A 25,458-nucleotide genomic window follows, 5' to 3' on the forward strand; every position below is an offset into this window, starting at 1 on the left:
GGAGCAACGCAGGCCGAGACTTCCTGAAGGAACAATTTGAGTGAAAGGGTCAGCTCCGGCAAAAACTGCAGGGGAGAGCGTTCCAAGTCGGCCTTTTCGACTCCGATTCATTCAGAGACGTCACTGCGTGGTTATGGATGTTTCCCCCGCTCCGGAACCGCAGTCATGTGCTGACACAGCGGGCTCCCCTTTATCGCAACAACGGCGCCTTTGACGCGGCGAGGGGAGCCGCTTCTCCCCGCAGCCCCACGCGGACGACCCACGCAGACGGGCGCAGTGAGCCGGTGCCGCGCGGTGTCGCAGACATTGTGCACGTCTGTGGAGACTGTCACAGAAAACTGCATGTTAGACTTGTTCCGCTTGTGGATCGTGGTCACACACTCATGGCCCCACGGACAAAACACATGAATAGGCGCACGCACGCTGCGCGCGCACACACACACACACACACACACACACACACACACACACACACACACACACACACACACACACCACACACACACACACACACACACACAACACACACACACACACACACACACACACACACACACACACACACGGTATTGCCCCTTCACCAGTGACCAGTTATCAAGTCAAACTCTCCCCAATCCCTGTTACGAAACATGCGGGTGAAATTTAGTTTTGCAAAAAAAAAAAAAAAGTTTGTAAAACAGGCATGATTTCTCGTATTTCCTTCCAACTGGGAGCCCCGTCTTTGCTTCATAGTGATTACAATAATTGCCGGCACGCTGACGTGTAATTATCCGGGCAAATTGTCACTGATAGGGATGAAACGCTCGGTGGGGGGGGTGGCCTCCAGCGAGTAATAGATGTGAGCTGATACAACCACAATCATCAGCATTAGTCCGATTTCCAAGAGACGAGGACAGTGGAGGTATTTATGCCTCATGCTTTCTCATACCAATCCTAGTAACAAATGAGACTACAAAGCAGTTATAGCGTACAGCATGCGCTGTGTTATGGGGTCTCAGTAAACATTTTCAAATAATTTCCTGTTTAAATGTTTAATCATCATCAATGTTTTTAATGGTTGATGTGAACTCATACTTTTGGTCCTGAAAAACTTTGTTGTTCTCTTTTGTTTGTTTTTTTCCCAAGAAGACAAAAAGCGCAGAATTCTTCTAATATTTAGTCATTTATCAATAAAGTCAACCTTGCTGAGAGAAAGAGCTATTGCTATGACACATGATGCACTGTTGGGGCAGCGATCACACCCGCCCCTATTTAATAGTAGTGTAATTATGTCATATTGCCTCTGATCTGTGCTTATACCCACGCCTTAAAGCCTTTATTTCTCCAAACTATTTGCCCTGTAAAAAAGTGTTGTCGTTTCAAATTCGGTCAATACAGCAAGAGAACTGGTACTCTACCATGATATGCATTTTTAAATCTAGGGTGTGTAACGTTGCCAAGAAACAGATCACCCAGGTAAAATAAACAAAATGTACAATACATCACAATGACAACATTGTAGTCGATATCTGATATCAGTATCATATGGATATATACTCCCCAGCTCTAATACAGGATGTGTCAGTCAGACTGCTGCATGTGAACTTCCCGGTCGGTGTGGTTCCCTACACGCCGGCACTTGCTGCATGTGTGCACGGCCCGTGGCAGCAAGCATTTCTGGAATCCTCCCCCCCAGCGTCTCGGGGTTAAGCATTAGACTGCATATTGCGATATCACGGTTTTTCTCTGTGCTATAGTTGCACCGTCGGTGCCCACCAGCGCGCCAAAGCTATAATTCCACTCAGGACAGCCTATACTTATGCTCGGCGCTTAGGACCCGACTCCCACCTACTACACGCCGAGGCATCCTCGCTATTATCACCGTCATCATCATCATCGCCACCATCATCATCATTATGTCCTTCACTTCTGCCCCCACGCGGGAGGAAATTTACCACATACAGCGCCCGCCGGCCCTGTCCTGAAACATCTGATTTCCACAAAGACAGCTTAGAGTATGTAAAAAGAAATAACATGTTAATGTCTTGAAAAAAAAACAAAAAAAACAAAAAACAGGAAAGGTTACTTTGGTAGGGGACAACAATGCGGCAACACAGCCTTCTTCAGGCCACAATCATTTCCTGAAGAAGGCGTTTTCTGGCGCTGACTCCCTATCTTTACGCATGCGATTTCTAACAATTCTGATGGTTTGCCATCTTGATAATAAGTCTTCCTTTAAACAGAAGCGTGCCCGGAGAATTCGAGAAGGTTGAAGTACATCAGTAGACCCTACATTGTGTATATTTGATTTACTCAATTATATTATAAAACAACTTATTCCTCTCTACAACACTGACGTTTGAGTTACCCTGAACTAGGAGCTGAGTCTGGCCTGTATGCTTGCTCCACCTCTTAGATCTTAACTCATCTGGAGGGGGGGGGGGGGGGAGACCCACAGGAAACAGGAGGGAAGGAGGGCAGAGCTAAGGGATGCTCCCACTCTGTGTCATACTATGGTAAGACTTAATGGGTCTTGTTGCTATCAGCTCCATCACTGCTTAGCTTCCTGTCATCGGGAGACACACAAAAACAACAGTCACGGGTGGGACTCGACCCTTACGCGCAAACACACACGCGCACGCGCAAACACACACACACACTCGCACATATATACACACACACACACACACACACACACACACACACACACACACACACACACACACACACGCACCCCTTTGGCTAGAACATAAAAATCAACTCGGGCGTTGAATCCCCCTCCAACGACGACAATCGCATCAAAAAATATTTTGTGGAGCTCTGTGTCCCATCACCTCGACCACTCCATAGGTTAATGGTTCATCCACACCCAGGAGGGTTATCAAATGCCATTAGCCCAAACGCAGAGGGATGCAATGCAATACCAATAACACTGCCATTAAGAGCGTATTGAGCGACAGAGGCCCCCACGTCCACAGCTGTGCTCGACACCTGCCGCCCCGTGTCTCTGTGGAAGCCCGCGCTGAACGGCAGAACGCAGAGATGTGGCCTTCCGTTTAGACCCCCAGAACAAAAGAAACAACATATTTATGTATCTATTTTACGCCAGGATTTGTGTATTCTGCAGCATGCATTTTTGAATACAAGCTTTTGCCTGTTTCATTCATCAGCCTTTCCATTCGGGCCATGGAGAAACACTCATTTCCTGATTTTGAGAAAAAGTGAAGTGAAACAAAAAAAAAAACAGGATTTCCTCCACACTGGAGATATAGAGGAACTATGACAGCAGTTGTGTACCATGACTATGTTTTTAATGTTACCTTTGTTATAAAGGTTGTAGAATTTAGACAGATATCTATTCTTACATCAATCCACACCACAAAAAAAAAAAACATCTGTTAAGTTATGTAATGCAGGTCTAACTGTTGCATAAGTCACTTAAAAACGAGTTAAGTTAAATCAGGAGTAGGTGTGTTGCTCAACCTAATGGACTCCCCGCAACACGACAAATCGAGCGCATTTAGGGAAACAGAGCGGCACCGCTTATTTGTAGGATGCCGAGCTAGGTCAAACGTTGCTGGTGTTCAAAAGACCCCGAAATTAACTTAACATTCATCGGCCTAAAGACGTATTTGGGTGAGTAAGTTGTGCAAATCACCTCTATTGCACAAGTATATAAATGTTGGCCCACAAATATTTCCGAGCTCACATTTTGCAACCGCCTTACCAAACCGCCATTGCTCTGCCTTGCTATACGCCTCGGAGGCCCATTGATTTGCTGGCTCATCACTGTATTCAGGTGGGGGTGCTTTTTCGTTTACACTCAGCAGATGAGTTCAGCTTTATTCAGGGGCTGTGCAGGATTTGCCCTAAATAAGCTAATACTGTGACTGGGGGGGTGGTGGGGGGACTGACTGCTCAGATTACTATTTCTGGATGCGTACTTGACATGGAGAGTTTAAGCTGCTTTAACTTCCATGCAATGTCATGTCACGTCAAGTACCGAATGCGAGACCGAGAAGTTGTATTTCAACATAGTACACGACTCAGAATGGAGGACCATAGGAAGTGTTGGTGTTTGCTTTAGTGAGTCGTGCTGTTCAACTTGAGCGCGGCACACAATACTCGCGGCCAAGCAGGCCTGCTTCCTCCACACCTGGCCAGAGGCACAGCAGGAACTCGGGAACAGCTCACATCCCGCCTCGTTCAGGGAGGTTGGACATCGCACATACACTCACTCACACACAAAGGAAATGATCAAAACTGGGTATAGAAAAGGGCAGGGCGGCGGAAATGAATGTGACCGAAATACTACAGAATAGACAGGGGTCAGCGGAAGGCGGTGGGCTGTCGGAGCAGCTCCCTTTAGAGTATGAGGGCGACCCATTCATAGTTTACCGCATGATGCCGCAACACAGAATTACTGTCATTCACATTTGTTTTGAAATACACCAATGAGAAAACCATAGAGTGGACTTATTTATATCCTTGAGGTTTGTTTTTCTTCTTCTTCTGCTGCTGCTGCTGCTGCTGCTGCTGCTGTAATAATCGGTGGATCCCGAACCAACAAGGGCATTAACATTCCCAACGTGTGGCAGCCTGCTAGACTGGAATCCTGCAAATCTCTTGACAGCTCCAGCAAATCCTCGGGGAGCTGCAGGAGAAGTCAACTCACACTTAGCGCGCGGGCGCACGCATGCACGCACGCACGCACGCATGCATACACGTGTGTGTGTGTGTGTGTGGTGTGTGTGTGTGTGTGTGTGTGTGTGTGTGTGTGTGTGTGTGTGTGTGTGTGTGTGTGCGGCACGCGCGCACGTTGTCAAAACAAACTTTACTTTTTTGGGGGGGGGGGGGAATCCTTACCTGTTGATTTTCAGAGCGAAGGCCCGCCGCTCCGCGTTCGCCAGAGAGGCCATGGTGGGAGTTCGCGCTCCTCCTCCTCCTCCGCTGCTGCTGCTGCTGCTGCTTCGGCGGCGTGTCGGCGCGCGTCGCTCCGCTCCAGACCCAGCAGCTACCGCACTAGCGTCCCCGCGGTCCGCATCTTCACTCTGGGTGGAAACTTCCGCATTTGAACCGCGTATCAGGCGCACACGGACTGACTCTCTCTCTCTCTCGCTCGCTCGCTCGCTCGCCCTCTCTCTCTCTCTCTCCCTCCCTCCCTCCCTCTCTCGCCGCCCCCCCCCCCCCCTCTCAATTCAATTCATTGCCATTCAAAGAGTTGTGCTGGCAATGCGTGGAAAACACACGTTTGCGTTGCCAAAGCGAACACAAAACAAACGGGGAAAAAAAAAAAAAAAAAAAGTGAAGAATATAACATAAAATAATGAAAATAAAAAACTGAAAATATATATGTGTCGATACATTAACATTTTAACATTGATCTCGCTCTTAAAAAAAATATATATTTTTTTTAATTTATTTTTTATAAATCAATAAATAAATAAATAGATAGATAAATATATGAATAGATAGATAAATAAATAAATAAATATATGGAAGGATATGTGAAGATAACCCCCAAAATATGAAATTATTGACATATACTCATGTGTATATAGATTAAATGAATCCACTCGGAAGTGGGATCGCGGCAGGTGCAAAACACGCACTGCACTGTGTTTTATCGCCCCCTGCCGTCCTTGAATGTACATCACACTCCACAAGGGTGGGACGGTTCGTAGGGTTAGGATGGGTTAATGGACAAAAGTTACCTCGGCGTTCAAGACTTCATCGTTTTGTTTCTAGACTGCAGTTTTTATCATTAGTGTTTTCTACGATCTATATTTGTTTATTTTATTATTATTATTATTATTATTGTTGTTGTTTTATTTTCTTTGTTGCATTCTTTTGTCATTATAATTTTTGGAATGCATACTTTTTTTTTTCTAGAATGCATACTGTTCTGAATGATATGAAGGTCACACATCCATCCGTCCAGGCTGAGACCAGCTATATATATATATATATATATATATATATATATATATATATATGATATATTTATAGTATATATGATATATATATAGTTTATATGGTGTATATATATAGTATATATGGTATATATATGTGGTGTGTATATATATATATATATATATATATATATATATATATATATATATATATATATATATATATATATATATTTATTTATTTATTTATTTATTTATTTATAGTATATATGATATATATATAGTATATATGGTATATATATATTTTTTTTTAATTATAATTTATTTATTTATTTTTATATAGTATATATGGTGTATATATATATAGCATATATGGTATATATATATAGTATATATGGTATATATGGTATATATATATATATATATATATATATATATATATATATATATATATATATATATATATATAGCGCTGAACTTTGTCCCATCCCCATAAACTCCGAAGCGGAACCTCTAAGCGGAACCATACTAATGGTCGGGTTGTAGCAGGGGGAGTTTGAATAGTGTGGCACAACGCACTGTAAACATCCTAGCAGCTGTCGGTCTATGCACAATTTGAACCGGGTTTTTTTTTGTTTTATTTATGACACGTTCTCCATCCATTAGAGATACACATTGGTATTTAATGCCTAGCCTTAGTGCACAAAAGAAAGAAAAAAACATTTCGATATTTGTTACTTTTTTTATTCGTATTTTCTATTTGCGTTTTATTTTACACAGGCACGCAGAAAGACAGCTTATGTAGGATTAGGATCCACACAACTCGGTTAATCCACAGCACATACATAGTCTGCCGTGTCGCGGTGCTTTGCGTCTAAATACGTCAAACAATTGCATTTTTTTTTTTTTTTTTGGACCCAATCCACGCCTCTGTCTGGGATTCACCCAACCAGCTCCACCGCCGTCTTTCTCCCGGTAGAAAGTCGAGTAGACCGCAATGGACAGCCCGGTACTGGACGAGGAGGACGACTGCCCGGAGCTGGTTCCCATGGAAACCAAATCCCGCCCACCGGGGCACATACCTGTCACCATCATCACCGGCTACCTGGGTGAGAGACCCGATCACTACCGTCCGACATTTGCTTTACTAGACGTCGGTACCGTTCTGGCTAAATGAAAGTAGACTTCGCTCTCGACCGCCTCTGCCGCCCTCGTTTAAGCAGCGGTGGAACAAGAACTCAAGAACGTTTGACTTCAGTTGGGGTACAAGTTCCCTGACACAAAACCACCGTCAAGAGTGAAAGTACCACGTTGATATCTCTACTTAAGTCAAACCGTCGAAGTACCTGCTCTAAAGTGTAAAGTGTTAAAAATAAAAGTACTTCGGTCACATCCGGGGCCCTGGAGATGAGGACAAACACAACACGGAATGTGTCAGAGCCTACGTCGTCAAACCGCACATGACTTCTTGCACATGTGTTTGATTATGACATACTAATTCTTACAATTGTGTTGTTGTTTAGGTGCTGGGAAGACCACTCTTTTGAACTATATATTGACGGAGCAACACAACAAGCGAATTGCTGTTATACTCAACGAATTCGGAGAGGGTAAGCCCTGTCCTGTCATGAAGAAATCAAATGCAACACGTCATGCTTGCATCGGGCCTTAATGGGAAGATTGTTTTTTTTTTTGCAAAGTGCCATAACACTGATGTCGAAGTGCAGCGATTGCCAGGTACAACAGACATGATGGCCTTCACGTTCAAGCTCGGCGCTCGCTGTGGAAATGCCACCTTGCCAAATGTTTTTTTTGCCACCAGAGGGCAGCAAAATTATATTCACACAAAACCACACAAAGCGTCATGTCTGATAACCAATGATAAATCAATGTATATACAATTCAATTGGCTTTATTGGCATGGGGAAACGTACGTATACAGTGCCAAAGAAAATGGAAAACAAAAAAGAAAACGTAAAATTACATCAGAAAAATGGGGACATGTGGACAGGGGTCGGCATGGACACTCTGACCGGTCTGTGGCTACACAGCCCCATACGCAGCAAGCTGTGATGCACTGTGTGTTCTGACACCTTTCTATCATAGCAGCATTAAGCTTTTTCACCAATTTGTGACCAGACGGGCCATCAATGAGCCCATGGGCATGCATGACCCTGTCGCCGGTTCACCGGTTGGCCTTCCTTGAACCACTTTTGGTAGGGACTAACCACAGCATACCAGGAACACCCCACAAGACCTGCCGTTTTGGAGATGCTCTGACCCAGTCGTCCAGCCATCACAATTTGGCTCTTGTCAAAGTCACTCAGATCCTCAGGCTTTTGTGTGTGTATATATAAATATAATCTGTGTCTGTGTGTGTGTCTGTGTGTATGTGTGTCTGTGTGTGTGTGTGCGCGCGCGTGCATGTGTGTTGGGGGGGGGGGGGGGGGGGTTATAACCTACAAATTATAACCTAAAAGTATAGTCCAAGTTAGCATTAGCTGGAAAAAAATACAGATATACTTGTACTTCTACTATCCATTGGAACAAATGGATCCAGTGAAGAGGGTTTGAGGCTATTTGTAAACAGCCAGAGCTCGCCACGGATCATAGCTTTGAGATATTCACACATGGGATCATTCAGCCATTTTGGCTTCAAAATGCAGTTTATTTCTTTCTTGACTACTGCCTGCAACATATTTTCTCTGGAATATGCTTGAAGAGTCTCTTGATCTCAGGCTCTGATTTAGATTTTATCTGTCCATCTTCTCTTTGCAGGCAGTGCACTGGAGAAATCCCTTGCAGTAAGCCAGGCAGGAGAGCTGTACGAGGAATGGCTGGAACTCAGGAACGGCTGCCTCTGCTGCTCTGTGAAGTGTGTTCAAAAGTCAATTTACAATATAATTTATTCATTCTTGATTGATGCATTCTTTAATTGTACTAAAATATTATGCAAATGAAAATACCCCTTATGCAAATACCCCTGCTTCTGTGCCCCCATTTATGTTTGTAGTTATATTAGTACATATTATATAATATAAGTGTGTGTAGATCACAATTTCCAGAAAGTTATTCAAGACAATTAATCCAACACTTTAATTATTATTATTATTATTATTATTATTATTATTATTATTATTATTATTAACAATAATATTAATAATAAAGGGAAGTGTTGTGTGTTGATGATTTCCACATATATTCATTAGTCTCTTTGTACTCGCTTTTCAGGGACAATGGCCTAAAAGCTATAGAGAACTTGATGGAGAAGAAAGGGAAGTTTGACTACATCCTGTTAGAGACCACAGGGCTTGCCGACCCAGGTAATGCAGATTTGCAAACAATGCGTTGCAACACTGATGTCCCGCAGTTTGTGTATTCCGAGGAAATTCATTTGATTCTCGGCAAAACCTTTTATTTTTCTTTAAGCAATAGTTGCAGTTGCAAAACCGGTGTTTATTGCTTGGAATCTCATGTTCAAAAATGTGATCCTGAAAAATATAGAGTAGAAACGGGTTCAGGTTTCCAATGCTTCTGAGTGTCAAGGCAATGTACGTTTATCTGAGTAAATAGCAGCTAGAGGGTGTATTACTGCTCTGTTAGCAACACCAGCAGTGTGCAAATTGAGATAAATTTGTAGATGTCTAAAAAAACAGACATCTACAAATGAAAATGTCTGAAAACAGACAGATTTTATCTTAGCAATCCTTCAGTTATGTTGGGTTGTGATACTTCATTGATCTAACCCTTTCATAATAAAATAATATTAAGACTCTCAGTTTTAGGTCTCGGAGCGTATCACATTTCGATTCTGTGTAATGGAGGCATAAAATTGCAGTACAGCCCTCCTCCACATATATAGTACACTCAACAGCTGGGAGCTATATTAAACAGTTTCCGGAATGGCTATTGTTAGCTCAACACCCATTGTCTGCACATTACCATATTTAAGGACACATTATCTTCACTCTAGAAAATTATGCTGTCGTTGTTTTTTTTTGTTTTTTGATCAGAGCCCTAAGATTTCTCATCATCTCATTTCTCAATCGTATCTTCAACAAGAGAATATTTCAGCCGTCAACAATAGCTCTACTTTGTGACACGCCACTTTAGAAGTTTAGCGTGTTCGAAGATCGGTTTTCCCCCACAGACAGGGCTGTCTGTGGGGGAAATATCCGAGGCATCCATTTCCATTTGGGCCGTTTGGGGGGGAAAAACGATCAGGCCGTTGAAATCGCTTGGAACTAGGAAATCAATTGTCGGCCATCACTGGTCACACCCGATGAAGACCGAGGTGTGTCTCTGATGACAGGTGTCAAGAGGGTTTGGGCAAAGCCGCTGGCACAGCACTCGGCCAGACGCAGACGGAGCCGACAGAGGGTGATAAAAACCCCTGACTCCCCTCACGCCAGCACCGCGTCATTGGCCGAGACATTCTCGTTATCGACTCAGACAGGGCTGTCATTGGCTCAGACGGGGCTGTCCATCACAGCACCCGCTCCCCGTGGGAATAACCCCTCCCATTTATGAACGGCCCGGATGAGTTATGCGAGGGATGCCGCTCCGGAACAGTGTTTTCATTACTCGCCCATCAAATATTCACAACGCTTTCTTATTCCCGCTTGACGGTTTGACAAAAAGTGCATTATGTGAACAAGCTGAGGCTCACACGGTGACATAGGGTCCTGGAATAACCGCCTCGGAGAGGAAAGTGGAAACAAACCACACGTACCGTTGGGAGATAAACAATTGAAAGCTTCTGATATTGCTTTTATCTGCTCCACGGACCTCGACGGGGATACATGCATGCTGTATCACTGACTGGAGCCTGCGGTGTGGACCCGGCGACAAAAAACTCTTTTATGGTGCTGAGGAGTAGCGTCAGTTAAGATTCTGATTCAGACAACTTTATCAACCCAAAGAAAGGCAATTAATTTGCAGCAGTTGAATGAGTATAGGGCTGAAACGTTGCATCACTACTCAACAATGCGATCCAAAAATCTCATGGCGGCCATTGAGTATTGGGGCAACGAAGAAAAACGAAGAAACAAAATGGAAACATTTTCTCGTCGGAGCCCTCGGCATGGCACCTGCCGACCATCAGTCCCGTGTTACAATAATAATGGCTGTAGTATTCAGTGTGGTGTTTATCCCATTAAGGATGGGTATACTGAGGACGGACTTCGTATACTGTCCTTTATAGATTGAATAATAAATGAGTTGGCTGCGTATGCTGCGACTTTCGAGAGAAAGACCCACATGGCAGTCAGCGTGTCCCTCCTTCTTTCTTTTTCCTTCCCTGTGCAGGTGCCGTGGCCTCCATGTTCTGGGTCGATGCCGAATTAGGAAGTGATATCTACTTGGATGGTAAGATGATCTGTAATGCAACGTCGATTTACTAACGCCGCCGCAGTGTTTATAGACGGACAATTGAAGGTTTTGTTGATTTTTATCGTTGAGTTTATCATATTTATCACACCCTTTCAACTTTTTTAGAAGTCCTATACTGGATATAAATGTTATCTATCGTTGGTGAATGATTGAGATAAACTGACAGGAGTGGTGCAGGACTCTGAATTGAAACCAGAATGTTTTCAGATTTATTATGGTTCAATACTTTTTTGTGAGAAAAGTTTGGGCAGTGAGACAATTCACTCCAAGAACAAATGGATTTATAAGGAATGGATATTTAAATCCAATTTTTAACCATTTTCACACCTTTGCTAACTGGAACTGAGATCAATCTTTCTGTAGCAAAAGGAGAACTCGCATGGTGACATAAACGTCATTAAATTCCATCTGTTCCAAGGTAATGTCCATATAAGTCAAACAGGGGCTGCCAACATTTTAGACCAACTCTTACGTTTGCTCATTTGGGGGATGTGGTTTTGGAAGCTTTGTGTTTCCGCAGCATTTGGAATGCCTGGAATAGTCTTTTGCGCTCCAGATTGAATACTCAGCTGTCCATTTTGTTGTGACAGACCCGCAGACCAAAAGTGGACCCGCGAGCCGGCTTAGACAAACGCGCCGAGCCGAACGCCAAAAGGCTGCGGAAGCTCATTAAACCATCTCTGCATCCCCTTTAATTATTTCTTGCTCATACTTTTGTTCATTGATTTTCAGGCATAGTCACTGTCATTGATGCAAAGTATGGAATGCAGGTATGTGTCAATAACACTTTATATGAGAATCGTTTTTTTTTTAAAACACTGTCGTGTTTTGCGGGAAAAAAAATCAAGGCATCGATGTGGTACCTCAAACCATACTGAAATGATTGTGTTTCAGGGGATAGTTATCATTTTGAAATATTTATATTGTCATCGTTTTTAAACTAAATAAATGAACGGAATGTGACCCAAAAGTTCTCAGGATATGAGATTGGAAGTATTATTTTTTTTTTTCTTCGTTATTTGAAATGACCGTATGACACCAATCAGCTGAGATTGTGAAGTTGTTCTTAATCAACCACCAAGTTTTGCATTCTGACACGTAGTCTAAACACATTCTCCCACCTTTTGTGCAAAATTCTATGGGGAACGAGGCACCTGACACCTCGAAAATGGCCTCTCATTTAAAGGTGTCATGGTCTGCGAGGTGACACGTTTCGTCCCCCGTCTTGAGAGAGAGAGAGAGAGAGAGAGAGAGAGAGAGAGAGAGAGAGAGAGAGAGAGAGAGAGAGAGAGAGAGAGAGAGAGAGAGAGAGAGAGAGAGAGAGAGAGAGAGAGAGAGAGAGAGAGAGAGAGAGAGAGAGAGAGAGAGAGAGAGAGAGAGAGAGAGAGAGAGAGAGAGAGAGAGAGAGAGAGAGAGAGAGAGAGATCCGGCTACAGTCGCTGCAAGTGGAAAGGGCCGCCGTGGGAATTTGGCTGTTAAGATTAAGTCTCCCGTTTAATCCGTTTTCATCATCCTTTTCTTACGTGGGGTGCGGGAGATGAGTGCGGTGACACGAGGACGTCAGGCTGATGCTCGGGGCGTCGGCCCTGCGGGGTCGGGCTCCCTGCTCTGCCTGTTATTACGTATTACACTGTGCTTAGTCGAAATGCGTAGAAAATGGAAGAGCCGATCTCTTGTGCTTAACCACCTTATTTGACAGAGATAATACTCATGTATTCATTCGTTTCAGGGTTCTGTTGTCATCATTGACTGTTAAACTATGGTTAAATAATATTTAAAATAACATTCACAGATTTGAGCACCTTTCATGGACTTCATTGACCGTTATTTACCCTTTTTTTAAATACAAACAAGGGTGTCTGCGGGTCCTTTGAAAAGTCTCTATCTTTTGTCAGAAGGTCTTTTAAACTCAGTTTTTCAAATATTAGGCCTTAAAATTTATTAAATAATTAATAATTTCTGTGGTCTCAATTACATTATAAACATGTTTCCCGATTTCAGCCCTGAGCTTACTCCTTTCTCCTCTTACTCCTCGAGCTTACACGAACCTTGACAGACTAATTGTCCTATAATCATTTTTAACTGATCAGTCCATTTGTCTTAAAAGGTATCAATAGCCTTCTGACACCCTGGAAACAGGTTTTGAACAGAAGCCTGAAGCTGAACTTTCTTTCTCTCCTCTCCAAAGCACATAACCGAGGAGAAACCAGAAGGTTTGGTAAACGAGGCAGCCAGGTATTTCCTTTCTAGTATGAACAAAATGGATAATAATTCTGTCTCTGTCTGCCTGCCTGCCTGCCTGCCTGCCTGCCTGTCTGTCTGTCTGTCTGTTCGCCCTCACAGCTGTTTGGTGTTGTTGCCGTTGAACAAATACACACAGCAACAGTTATCTGACCCTTTGCACTGAGTGTTATTGTTTGTGTTTTCACCTCTAAAGCTAAGTGTTAATCGGCTTCCATTTGCGTTTGGCATGCCTCACACACTGCCACACACACACGCGCACACATGCAGCTAATCTGCCACCCACAAACACACGCTGTAATGAGCTCGTACAGTAGTAAAATGTCTATGTTGAGGTTTTCTGTATCAAATTGAATTAGTGGACGCTGGTGTGTAGACGTTGTTAGTGTTGAGGAGTGTGGTGGTGACGTAGCTTCGTAGCAGGAATGGGACGTTCTAAAAAGGCTTTGTGGAAACAGAACCATCTGCATATAGGGCGTTGAAAACTCATTAACAGGCTATTGCGTCAAAAATAAAAAACAAGTGGGAAATTCTAAAAGGCTTAATGTGAAAAGAGCTTAACAAGGCAAAAATACGTATTTAACTTATTTGCGAAAAAAATATAAACAGTGCTTAGCAGCAGTGTAAAGGAAACAGAGTTATAAATGAGTTTGTTGGGGAAAAGGCTTAGAAAATGGGATGGGGATCCGGGAACAAAGGTCTAACGATGGAGCACCCTCTGTGTTTTCATTTAGTTATCATTTATTTTTAGGTCATTAAGCTACACTTACCTCATTCAGTCCAAATTATGTGCATTTTGGGATGTTTGCCAACGACGTTGTGACATATATAACTCATTTTTTTAATGTAACTGTATTTGTTTATTTATTTATTTATTTATTTATTTCATTTTATGTATAAACATTATGTCTGTGTTGAAATGAACTGATAGCGAGTCAGAGTATTTAAGTGTAATGTACGCATTGGGAAAAAAAAAGGTTTTGAATGGCTCAGTTTACTGTGAATCATGTGATGTTAATTGATCACGGTCAGGTGATGGCCGATGTTAATATAAGCTCAGCAGATAAACATCGTTTCGGGTGGTTTCAATGTTTTTATTTGTTTTTGGTTTCCAGGCAGATTGCCCTGGCTGACCTTACCATCATCAACAAGACGGACCTGGCGGAGGAGGCTGAGCTACTTCAGCTCAAAGACACCGTCAGGTCACGATCCTTTATTTCACAAGTCTTTATTGCTCAATATTGTCTTATTTACGAACGAAAGCACCAACGCCACTGGCCTCGCTCTTGTCATTCCAGATCTATAAACGGTCTCGTCAAGATTCTAGAAACACAGAAATCAAGGTGAGTTCCTTTTCAACCATCAAAAGCAAATTGGACAGAAACGCATTTCGCTTCATGGCTGCCCATCACTTTAGCCAGCTTTACCCCGTCAAATATTGTCGTGTGTCTAGGTTTTGCCTCATTCATTTTGAAATATGTCGGAGATGCCGTCTTCAACGGCATGACCCCGAATAGTTTGCTCAGCTGCACTTTTACCTTTTTCAATGAATAAAAACTTCCTTTCGTATAGCGTTTGCAAACCCTCCACCAATGAATAAATACATACAATTAATCAAAATAAAACGAGATTCATTGATGGTGAATATGATGACACCCAACGTTAACGTCAAAAACGTCATTATTTTATGTACATAACTTTCCAAAGTAGTTTTAAGTCCAGTTCCAACACCGCTAGTTTTGCAAGTTGCTTAGCAACAGTGGATTCCGGTCATATTAGTCTCTGGCCGAAATTTGAGAAGATTTTCAACGCGCACGGCAGAGGCTCAGAGCTTTTCGCGCGCGGTTCCCGACTCTCCGTGAGAAATGAACGGAACTTCTGTTCGGTTGTTGCCGAGCGTGAGATCACCCCGGCACATGGCCCACCGCAACACACTGAACCCCCAAGTGATGGTGTGTGTGTGTGTGTGTGTGTGTGTGTGTGTGTGTGTGTGTGTGTGTGTGTGTGTGTGTGTGTGTGTGTGTGTGTGTGTGTGTGTGTGTGTGTGTGGCGGCGTCACGTTGTGTAATTCTGCGCCTCCTGTTTTATGCGTTCTGAGCGTTATTAGACCCAGACAGCACCCGTTTACGGCGAGCGTTGCTTCTCGGTGTGTATCGCGGGCCGGGGTCTGTTTCGGCTCTTCTCTCTGTGCCTCGCGGAGGGTTCAGACCAGGGCGAGGAGATGGAAGACGCTGTGCAGCAAAGGGGTTAATCAGAAAAACATCCACGCAGCCCGAGCGGAGCTGATCTGCGCGGTGTTAATGAGACTAGCCTTTCTGCAAGTCTCGGCTGTGTTTGCTGACACGCATTAGTCCTGGTCACGTGCTAAAGTTCCCTCCTCAACCGGTGCTGATGTTAAGTTAGTTGACTCAAGATATTCCTATTATATGTGTATGAATTTTATTTTTATTTTATTTTTTTCACAGGGTGGACCTATCTGAAGTTTTGGATCTACATTCCTTTGACAGTAAGGACGGAGCAAAGTGAGTCTGTTAAGCCTTCTGCAGGGGTCGGGGGTTCTCTCGGTCAGGATAAGTTGGGTGTTTTGAGTAAAGCCGGGGGCCATTGCGATGACCGTCTCATCTGATAGAATGTCTTCCGCTCTTTGATAGCCTTGTTACCATGTTTCCCCCCTCTAATTAACAGACTCCTCTATGGAGCATCCGCAGGGGGATCGCCATATTGTAACCCCATATTGTGTCACTCCGAGGCCGTGAATGGCGTCGGGGCTTGGTCCCTCTGTGCCGAATGAAAGGGCCCCGGGATGTAAAGGCTCCCTTACGTGTCCCCTGGACCAGCTGCAGAGGATTAGAGCTGTGTGTGTCCGCTAGCTCCCCCTTATGCCAACAGATAGCTTCTTTAGCGCCGCTTTTCTTGGCCCGGGACCCCCCTCCCCCCCTCCTGCTCCTGCTCCTCCACCTCCACCTCCACCTCCACCCCCCCGAGCCCACGCTGGCTGTTTGAAGCGGCCCCCCGCCAGTCCACTTGTGTGGCACCGGCAGCGCACGGGGCTCAAACTGCTGGACATACACTGTTTAGCCTCCCTGTGAGGTCAGGGAGGGGGGGGTGGGTAGGGCAATAGGGCTGCGGACAATGAGGGCGGGAGCGTGAGGGTGGATGTAGACTGTTTATCTTCTGTTGTGTTTGCCCACACATTTGCACAATTACCCAATCAGACTTCAAAGCGCCGTTTAGAACTAAATCAGAATCTGCTGAAACAAAGCCCCGTGCGGCCGCGGAGGAATGGAACGGAGAGAGAAAGATGTGTCAGTAGAAAGCTTACTCTTAGAAAAGCCAATATTCCATATTCATTTTAATTTCAACATGCATATTCTTAGAAAAGTTAGTGAATCTAACTTGGTTTACTTTTTAAGGCTCCTCTGTAAAGTAAAACAAAAAAAAATGATTTACTGTTCTTTTTTTGGTTTTGTTTTTTTTTTGTTTTTTAACATTGCATTTCCTTGGCATTGTTTTGCAGCTTAGCCGAGAAGCTTCAACTGGTGAGAAGCACGCGGCCACACCTCGACAAGGTAGAGTATTCAGCCCGCGCTCACTGTGTACTTGTTATTCTTTGTTCTGTTACTTCTTCCCATGAACATTTTTTATACCCACATGTATTTTGTGGCTTATTCACGTGAGGACGCAAAGGGGAAGGGCACTCGCTTCCCCTGAGGTTAAAATGGTGCCCATCATTACCCCAGGGTGTCACACTCTGGTGAAAACTCTCCGCCCCCCGCTTTGGTTTCCGTGTTTGATGTCTCGATGCTGGACGAGGAGAGGGCTCGGTCCGGCTCGTATACGCACTGCAGCGCGAGAGAGCCGTTTCATAAATCCGGACGGATCCAGTCGCCCACAGCTTCCGCCTTTTTAAGCGCCGCGGTGTAGGTGCGTTGGGCTGGGGAGGCGCGAGGGGCGCCTGCGTAGCTCGAGCTGGACGATCGAAAAGGGACGACAATAACTAAAACGAGCGAAAATATTACGTTTTTTGTTTTTTTTTCGATCATGGAGCTGATTTTTTGTTTTTTTTTTGTTTTTTTTCTTCTAACCTTACACCACCAAAGCTCTCATCCCAAACCATTAACATTTTACGGTCTATGATACTTATTTAATACCCATGTACTTAAATCAAAGGATTAGGAGAAGGAGATGGGGCGGCGGGGGGGTTGTTTGCGTGTGGTGCGTGAGTAAATAATGGTATTGTTGTCTGTTTTCCTCCTGTTCCCTTTCCCGCATGAGGCTCAGCCCTCCGCCCCCGCCACTCTCCTCTCTCTTCCCCACGTTGCTCTTTTCATGTAAATGAGAAGGCTGTTTTTTCTGTTGTTATACCAATTGAAAAGGAAGTGTGTAGCCTTAACACTTTGACACAAAACCCTAAATACCTGCAAAGTGCCCCCTTTTTTTTTTTTTTTTTCCAACGCCGTAAGGAAGTGCAGGGAGCGGAGGAGAGGACGTGAGAAGGGATAGCGAGGCGCCGGGCGAGCGGATTAAAGGAGGGTGTCGTCGCCGGGGTTCCGGATTCCGGCGGTGGGGGGGGGGGGGTTTGTCGCGATATCTGGTGATGAATGTAAAATCGGATCGATTGTCGCCAGAAAGTGTAATTATGTTTTCAAGCTCATCAGAAAACCAAATCTTATGAGCACGGCTTTGAAAATCTCTTTTTTTTTACTCTCATTATAAATCAAAGAACTACGTTTTTTTTTCGGTTTTTGTTTTGTTTTTCCACCTGAAGAGGCCTCACTTATTTATATTGGTATTAACTTAACATAATTAATACAACAAGTCTAACCTATGCATTAAATAATGCAAAACAATGTTACTTGTTAAATACAGGTATAGTGATCAATTTTTTGCGTAATCGTCACATAATCTTGAGCTGGCCAATATATTGTGATAATATTGATATTGTGATATGGGACTATATTGTCTGGCATTTTGGTTACTGTGATCATAAATGTTGTCTTTAAGACTGTTACAGTAGACCAATGCAACTTTCAGGTTCATCATGATCATCATCTTGACTGGAATTTCCCTTTGGGGGATCCACAATACTAATGATTGTTTCTAAAATATTTCTTGTGTGTAAATCTTTAATGAAAGCACTAATAGCCATCCCCAAAGTATCGTCAAATTATCAACATCAAGGCATTTGTCGAGAAATATTGCGATATGTGTGTGACTGTCGGTATCGCTCAGCCCTCATCTGTCTCCGTGCTGTGTTTTAATGGTCGTCCAAAGAGTATTCTGACCGTGACGTTTGATGTGGCCGGAGATGTTTCGGAGGACGCCTTGAACATCTACATCCAGGTTTGTCCACCGCGTCCCGTCGGAGGGGTGGGGGGCGGGGGGGGGGCGACCTCTTATTCGTTTCCAAATGTATGTTGTTACTGATTGGCTTTAACTAACACACGTCCTTTGAAACGCAAATGTTCATTTTCCGCCCCTTTCAGGAGCTTTTATGGGAGAAGACGTTCAAGAACAAAGAAGGTCTTCCCATGACGGTCATCCGCGTGAAGGTAGCCAGCCCCGGGGCCCGGTGACAGCGGTGATCAATGGCAACAACTTTATTATCCGCATGGATCGGTTTCCGCTGCTTCTCCCACCGCGGGTTAATTTGTTGCCTTCCGCGCGCGCTTGTTCCCAGGGGATAGTGTCGGTGGCGAGTAAAGCCCACGAGGTGATGCTGCAGGGGGTCCATGAGCTGTATGAGCTGGATGAGACTCCGCAGCTCTGGGGGGAGAGGCCCCGAGTCAATCAACTGGTCTTCATAGGTACAAACACACACACACACACACACTCTAAGGTCATGTTTCTGAGGCCAGCATTAACATTCTGAAGAAAAGAAAATACATTTTACTGTTTATTGAGCTCCTTGTGTCAGTAATAACGGTGGATTCTGCGTTTTCCACAGCATTTGGGGAACCCGTGGTGGTGGGGGCGAGGCTGAACCCTCTCAGGGGGGGGTCCGGGGTCGTTCTGTGAATCTGTTAAACCAGTAAACCAGTTAAAGGCATCAAGCTGGTGCACTTTGAGAAGAGAATTAAGCGACGCTACAAAGCACATCACGATGCCTATGCTTATTACGCGAGTGGGGAAAAAAAAGATTTTCAATCAATTCTGGAACTGTGGCGAGGCAAATTAAACTGTAGCGGGACACCGCGATTTTAGTTAATGAATTGGGAAACTGTGAGGTTTGGGTTTATATAACCATAGCACCTGATGTCTGAGTGACATCCCTGAGAGTTATAAAACGCTTTGTGTGCAGCAACTATCTCTGTCATCCCAAAAACGTGACAGTATTTGTGTTAAATGTTTATTGGAACAAATGGGAAAACTCAGCCAAAAACGGTCCCCTGTGGGGGGCCTGAAACCCATCCTGAGGACCCCCGGTCCTAAGCTTCGCTCTGTCTGCGCACTCTTTTCTGCAGGAAGGAACCTGGAAAGAGACGTTTTACAGGCCCAGTTCATCTCCACGGTGGTGCAGCAGGGCGACACAAAATAAAACCTCGGCACCGTCTCCTTCTTTTCACGGCGGTTAACCAACCCTCCAAATGGACGGTGGGACAAAAATTCTGTAGACGCTGCCTTCCACGAGCTGAGGGCTGTGTTTTTGAGGATTCATTCCGCCCCATCTCTTGGGTCGGGTCTGTTCTGAGAATTGTCGAAGTTTCACATTAGGGTTTGGTTTGCTGTTCAGGCTTTAAGTTTAGGTTCGACTTTAGTGCGATGAAGACCGGTCACATTAAAGATGTTTTTTTTTTTTGTTTTTTTTTGCTGATGTATCGCTGAGCCTTTTGTAGAATTTTGCAGGGCTCCATACCCACAGTCCCACAGATTTATCGCACTCTTTGAGTCAATGAGATAACCTCCTTTTGTATATTTCCATATAGATGCTTCGATAAAGTTTAAAGTCAGTTAAAAGTTGCAATACACTGGAAAGTCCAATTTTAAATCAGGTGTGTTTTTCTTCTTCTTTGTAAATTATAATTATTTTTGATGTTGGTTAAATCTTGTATTTCATGTTATTTGTATATTCTTTCAAAAAAACATGTGCCCATTCAGATATCCCCAGATTAAATTAAACTGTTTTTAATTAGCAGTTAAATTACAAAATAACCTAAAGCATCAGTTAAAATCGGTGCTATTAACACAACAATGCAGACAAAATGCCTTTGTCCTATGTGTTAAACTAAGGCAGTAAAGCCACTTTGATACACTACAATGTCCCAGGCACATTAGGGTGTTGGCTTTACTGCTGACAAGAAAAAAAGAGTAACATTACAAATGCCTGTTCCATTTCCACACCAATATTCAGGCATTTAAGGGATCTTGGTTATGGATTACCGATGGCAAGATTATTTTTTGGGATTTGATGACTTGTAAAAGTTTTCACACTGTTACTGTAAACTATTGAAGGAAATTGACCCATATCCTATATTTTGTTGTTTACTTCCAGTACCAGGGCACCTGGTTGTAAATTCAGTCTGCATTGAGCCGTTCATTTTTTTGAAGGGATTTTGCTTTTCATACGTCAGATAAAAGTTTTTGTTTTTTTTTAGAAAATGTCAAATAATATAAACAATATTAATTGATAATTATTTATATAGAATAAATAATAACATATATACGTATGTATTCTTTTTTTTTTTTTTTTTTTTTTTGCAGTGACTTGGACTTTTTAAATTACAGATAAAATCACAGGAAATGTTTTAAAATGTTGAAATCAAAATAAATTCTAGATGTATCACAGCTATATCGCAGGATTTTTGCCGTGGCTTGAACTTCTTATAAGTCAGATGAAATGGAAATTACTTTGAAAACGATGTATTCAACCAGTTTTTCCCTTCGGCTGATTCGCACCTGCGGCGCGTCGAAAATAGTTTCCCACGTGCAATCACAAACGCTTCCAGGTGATGAACTAACTGGGTGTAGCTCGCTCCCGAAAATCTCCCGCATTTGCAATGGAGATGCGCGGCCGCCGCAGCGCCGCGCTTTCATGTGCGTCGTCGCGCCGCCCCGAGGCCCGCGTGCAAGCTGCGCCGTTTCCTCCCGATTCTGATGCTGATCGCCTCGTTAAGGGGCCACCGTGGCCCCCCGTTCTCCGGCCGCCTCGGGGAGGGGGGTCCGACCACGGCCATTTTCACGGCCACGCCACCCGCGGCCATCCAGAGGTGGCAAACTAAACGAAACCGCGGGGGGGGGGGGGGGGGGGGGGGTCGTGAGTGGGGGAAGCTCCCGGTTCTTATCGCGGGGTTAAGGCGTGGCGGTGGAAGGGCCCCCGCGCCACCGGCCCCCAGGAGCCTCCAGCAGCTACTGTGCTCCTGAGAAAGAAACTGATTCGAACTGATGTCCCAGCAGTTCAACGTCAATCCGTTTAAAAGATAATTTAAAAAAATATATATACATATTATAGACTCTTAATGATGGGAATTTCATGTATTGTTTTTGAACTTTGAACAGCCGAGAGTCACGTCATACCTACGCCTGGTAAAGTGTATATTTTATTATAAATCAAATATTTTCTTAATAGATTGCCATCTTAGACTTGAGTAAGCTACATTTTCTCTTTGAGTAAATGTTCCACTACTCCCTTTGCATAAAGTCTCCTTACAGGAGGACACCCCCCTCCCCCTCCCCACCACCACCACCACCACAACCACAACCAACACCCCCACCTGGATGTGTGTCTGCTGGGACTCCCCGCGTCGAGGGCCTTCGCTGATAGGTCCCGGGGTTGAATGGGACTGGCCTGAAGGGCAGCGGCTCTCCCAGCATATAAAGCGGACAAAATCTCAGCACGACCAGTGTAAACAGGAGCAAAGCACCAGCAGATGCCCGGTGCGCCTTTACGCATGAGCCGGGCCCTCCACGCTTTTACGCAGCGCGATTTATTTGTGGGTGTGCGTTTTGTTAGAGCACCTCTGGCTCGATCATGACCCTCTCCAGTGAATTTGAAGCCGAACACGCCGCCCTGCCGCTGGGAGAGGACGAGATCGATATAGTCGGCGAGGACGCGCCGACCCACGGCCACCTCCGACTCTACCAGAAAGCCTCCGGGTCCTCGCTGGAGTCTGAGAGCTCCGGGCTGGACTCCTCCGGCGAGGGCGAGGGCAGCTTCTGCGCGGACGCTCCCCCGTCCAGGAGAGCCCTGCAGGCCGGCTCCGTGAAGCCCCCGTACTCCTACATAGCCCTGATCACCATGGCCGTCCTGCAGAGCCCCCAGAAGAAGCTGACCCTCAGCGGCATCTGCGACTTCATCAGCGACAAGTTCCCTTACTACCGAGAGAAGTTCCCCGCCTGGCAGAACTCCATCCGGCACAACTTGTCGCTCAACGACTGCTTCGTCAAGATCCCCAGGGAGCCCGGCAACCCGGGCAAGGGCAACTACTGGTCCCTGGACCCCGCCTCGGAGGACATGTTCGACAACGGGAGTTTCCTCCGACGCAGGAAGAGGTTCAAGAGGAACCACCCGGAGTTTGGCAACGACGGACTCGTGTTTTACCCGAACTTCAGCTGCTATCGCCCCTACGGACAGCCTTATTACGCGAGGGGCCAAGTAGGCTCCCCGGCTGCGGCGGTGTCCTACATGGCCCTGCAGGAGGGGATCCACATGCCCCCTTCTGCTTCTCCCCCTCCTCCGTCTTACCACATGCACCACTCCAGACCCGGCAGTCGCGGGAAACCCGCTGCCGGTCCTAAACACCCCGCGGCGCGCCCTGGACCCGCCCTGGACCCGCGGAACGCCGGGGAGCCGCAATCCACCAAGTGCTCCTTCAGCATCGACAGCATCATGAGCAAAGCGCCCTCTCCGCGGAACCTGAACTCTCCGCGGGACCCCATCGGTCCCGCGGGCTACGGTCACCTCCACGCCCAGTGTTTGGTGCCCAGTCTTTTCCACGAGTCCAGGACCCCGTTTTACCCGGTTCTGCTGAGCACCGTTCCAGAACATATGACACTGGCTTCTTACCCGCGGTGCTGAGGATTGAAGATGTTGTGTGTGTGTGTGTGTGTGTGTGTGTGTGTGTGTGTGTGTGTGTGTGTGTGTGTGTGTGTGTGTGTGTGTGTGTGTGTGTGTGTGTGTGTGTGTGTGTGTGTGTGTGTGTGTGTGTGTGTGTGTGTGTCAACGCAGTTCTTTAATGGCATGCTATTTATACACGTTTACATTAAACTTTATGTCCCTGCACTAAAGCGGTGTATATAAGAGAGGTAATAATATATATATAATTGTGAAGGTTCAAGGAAATAATCGGAATTGCTGAATGTCAATGTTGAATGTATTTTTTCCAGTTAAATAAATAACTAAGACATATGTCGTGCGCATGCGTGTATTTGCCTTATTCTAATTGTTCAAAATGATATACAATGCAACCCTCCTTGTTATGAAATCCACTGTACATTCATTCCTTCACGGAAAACGTTGACAAATTATGGTGTTGCCATAACAATCCTAAAAACAAGCCTTGATGTAGAACAGGTAGGCCTGTTGGAAAATAATATTAAGAAATGTTTTAAAACAACTCTTGTGAAAAACATTTTATGTTGAAGTATATGTGTATGTGTGTGTGTGTAGTATATGTCATTCTGTAAATACTTCCATATTCAGCCAGGCCTTAAGTGGCCGTAAGTGGCACTTCTTTTCAGTCTAGTCAACATTCCTTCAAATATATGACGGCCTTTATGATGTCTGTATAGAGAAGAAACGTATTAAAACTCTCAACAGTCTCATTCCAAAAAGCGAACCAGAACAGACAAATATGTATGGCTACTTATTCCTCAAGTAAACTGGCTTTCAAAGGTCAAAGGTCATAGTTAGGGCTTTGTAAGTATCTCCGCTATTTCATTTTTTCATTTTATGATGACCTACATGTGATGTTTGGTCAGATCACACAGGCTTAATATTCAATCATAGGATTAATTTCCCAGCTTTTTTTTTTTCAAATCAAATTAGGCAACATCAGCAGAGAATAGAAGAGCACAGATATTGCATCCATTTGCAATCACATAGGATCGTGAAAACATATAACATTATAGTTATAGTGATTGGATCACGCGTAAAATAAATAAATAAGTACATACATACAAATACAAACAAAACAAATTGAAAATAAATGCATACATCTATGATAATAATAAATATGTCATGAATAAACATTTCAAGTGCTTTGCGCATACACATCAGTGTTTAATGCAATTTCTCGTCAATTCGTTATTCAAGTCTTTTGAAATATATTAAATATATATTAATATTTGGGATAATGACCAAATCAAAAAAATGTGAACCCTTTGAGAGACTTGCTGAATTTAAAAACGTCTTCCAAAGTGGTTTAACACTTGCATGCTTTGTAGGGCAAAAAGTTAAGTTCTGCAGGCGGGCCTCAAGGTTGCACTGTTGGCCAACTTACTGATTTTGGAGGGCGGCCACTCGCCCAGTGATCTTTCCATTGTGCGCCCAGGGAGTTCATTTAGATGCCATTGCGCCCAACTTGGAAATAAATGTTACCGTCCACCCTGCTTGACCCCGAGGTTCAATTTCACCCTTATTGGCTGAGAAAAGAAAAATATATATATAAATTCTCATTGACATTCGTGTGTGCTTCCATGCCATTTAAAGCTTGAGGATAGTTAATAACGGCTGAACCGGATCCCAATTCTGACGATAAACTCCGTGCGTAAAGTACGTGCGTAAAAGTAGGATGGGAAGACCCCCCCCCCCCCCCCCCCCGCGGGTAGGGTACCGACATTGCATAAGGCTTCATGCTGAATGTGGACACAAAGAGTGTTCGGTTGCAGATCCGTCCCGAAACAATCTCCCTGGTCTATTTTTGGCCCGGGGCGCAGCTGATAGTGGGGCTTTTTTGGCCCTCCCTTGTCCTCTGAGAGACTTTTCTTATTTGGGGAG

The 25,458-nt window shown here is 44.4% G+C and overlaps 3 protein-coding genes across 3 annotated transcripts in view; 2 read left to right on the forward strand and 1 right to left on the reverse strand.

The window, feature by feature from the left end:
- Positions 1 to 4,978, reverse strand: part of dock8 (dedicator of cytokinesis 8) — a 61,239-nt gene extending 56,261 nt beyond the window's left edge. The window contains exon 1 of the mRNA XM_080004114.1: positions 4,846 to 4,978. Within this exon, the coding sequence (XP_079860240.1) occupies positions 4,846 to 4,898 (53 nt within the window). The 5' untranslated portion in view covers positions 4,899 to 4,978. The remainder of the gene's footprint in view (positions 1 to 4,845) is intronic.
- A 1,531-nt stretch (positions 4,979 to 6,509) lies between these two features.
- cbwd (COBW domain containing) lies at positions 6,510 to 21,322 on the forward strand. The gene is made up of 15 exons (XM_080004637.1): positions 6,510 to 7,000; positions 7,415 to 7,501; positions 8,670 to 8,766; positions 9,123 to 9,214; positions 11,199 to 11,258; positions 12,015 to 12,052; positions 13,471 to 13,517; positions 14,639 to 14,725; positions 14,822 to 14,866; positions 15,989 to 16,045; positions 17,041 to 17,092; positions 18,798 to 18,866; positions 19,010 to 19,075; positions 19,204 to 19,330; positions 19,988 to 21,322. Exons 1-15 carry the CDS (start codon positions 6,889 to 6,891, stop codon positions 20,059 to 20,061), a joined length of 1,110 nt encoding a protein of 369 aa, XP_079860763.1. The 5' UTR covers positions 6,510 to 6,888; the 3' UTR covers positions 20,062 to 21,322.
- A 1,169-nt stretch (positions 21,323 to 22,491) lies between these two features.
- foxd5 (forkhead box D5) lies at positions 22,492 to 23,538 on the forward strand (the record flags this gene model as incomplete). Its single annotated transcript, XM_080004195.1, has 1 exon — positions 22,492 to 23,538. The coding sequence occupies one exon, from the start codon at positions 22,492 to 22,494 to the stop codon at positions 23,536 to 23,538; it is 1,047 nt and encodes a 348-aa protein (XP_079860321.1).
- Between the last annotated feature and the right edge of the window lie 1,920 nt (positions 23,539 to 25,458).

The sequence above is a fragment of the Zeus faber genome (assembly GCF_960531495.2).
Source record: "Zeus faber genome assembly, chromosome: 7".
NCBI classification, from domain to species: Eukaryota; Metazoa; Chordata; class Actinopteri; order Zeiformes; family Zeidae; genus Zeus; species Zeus faber.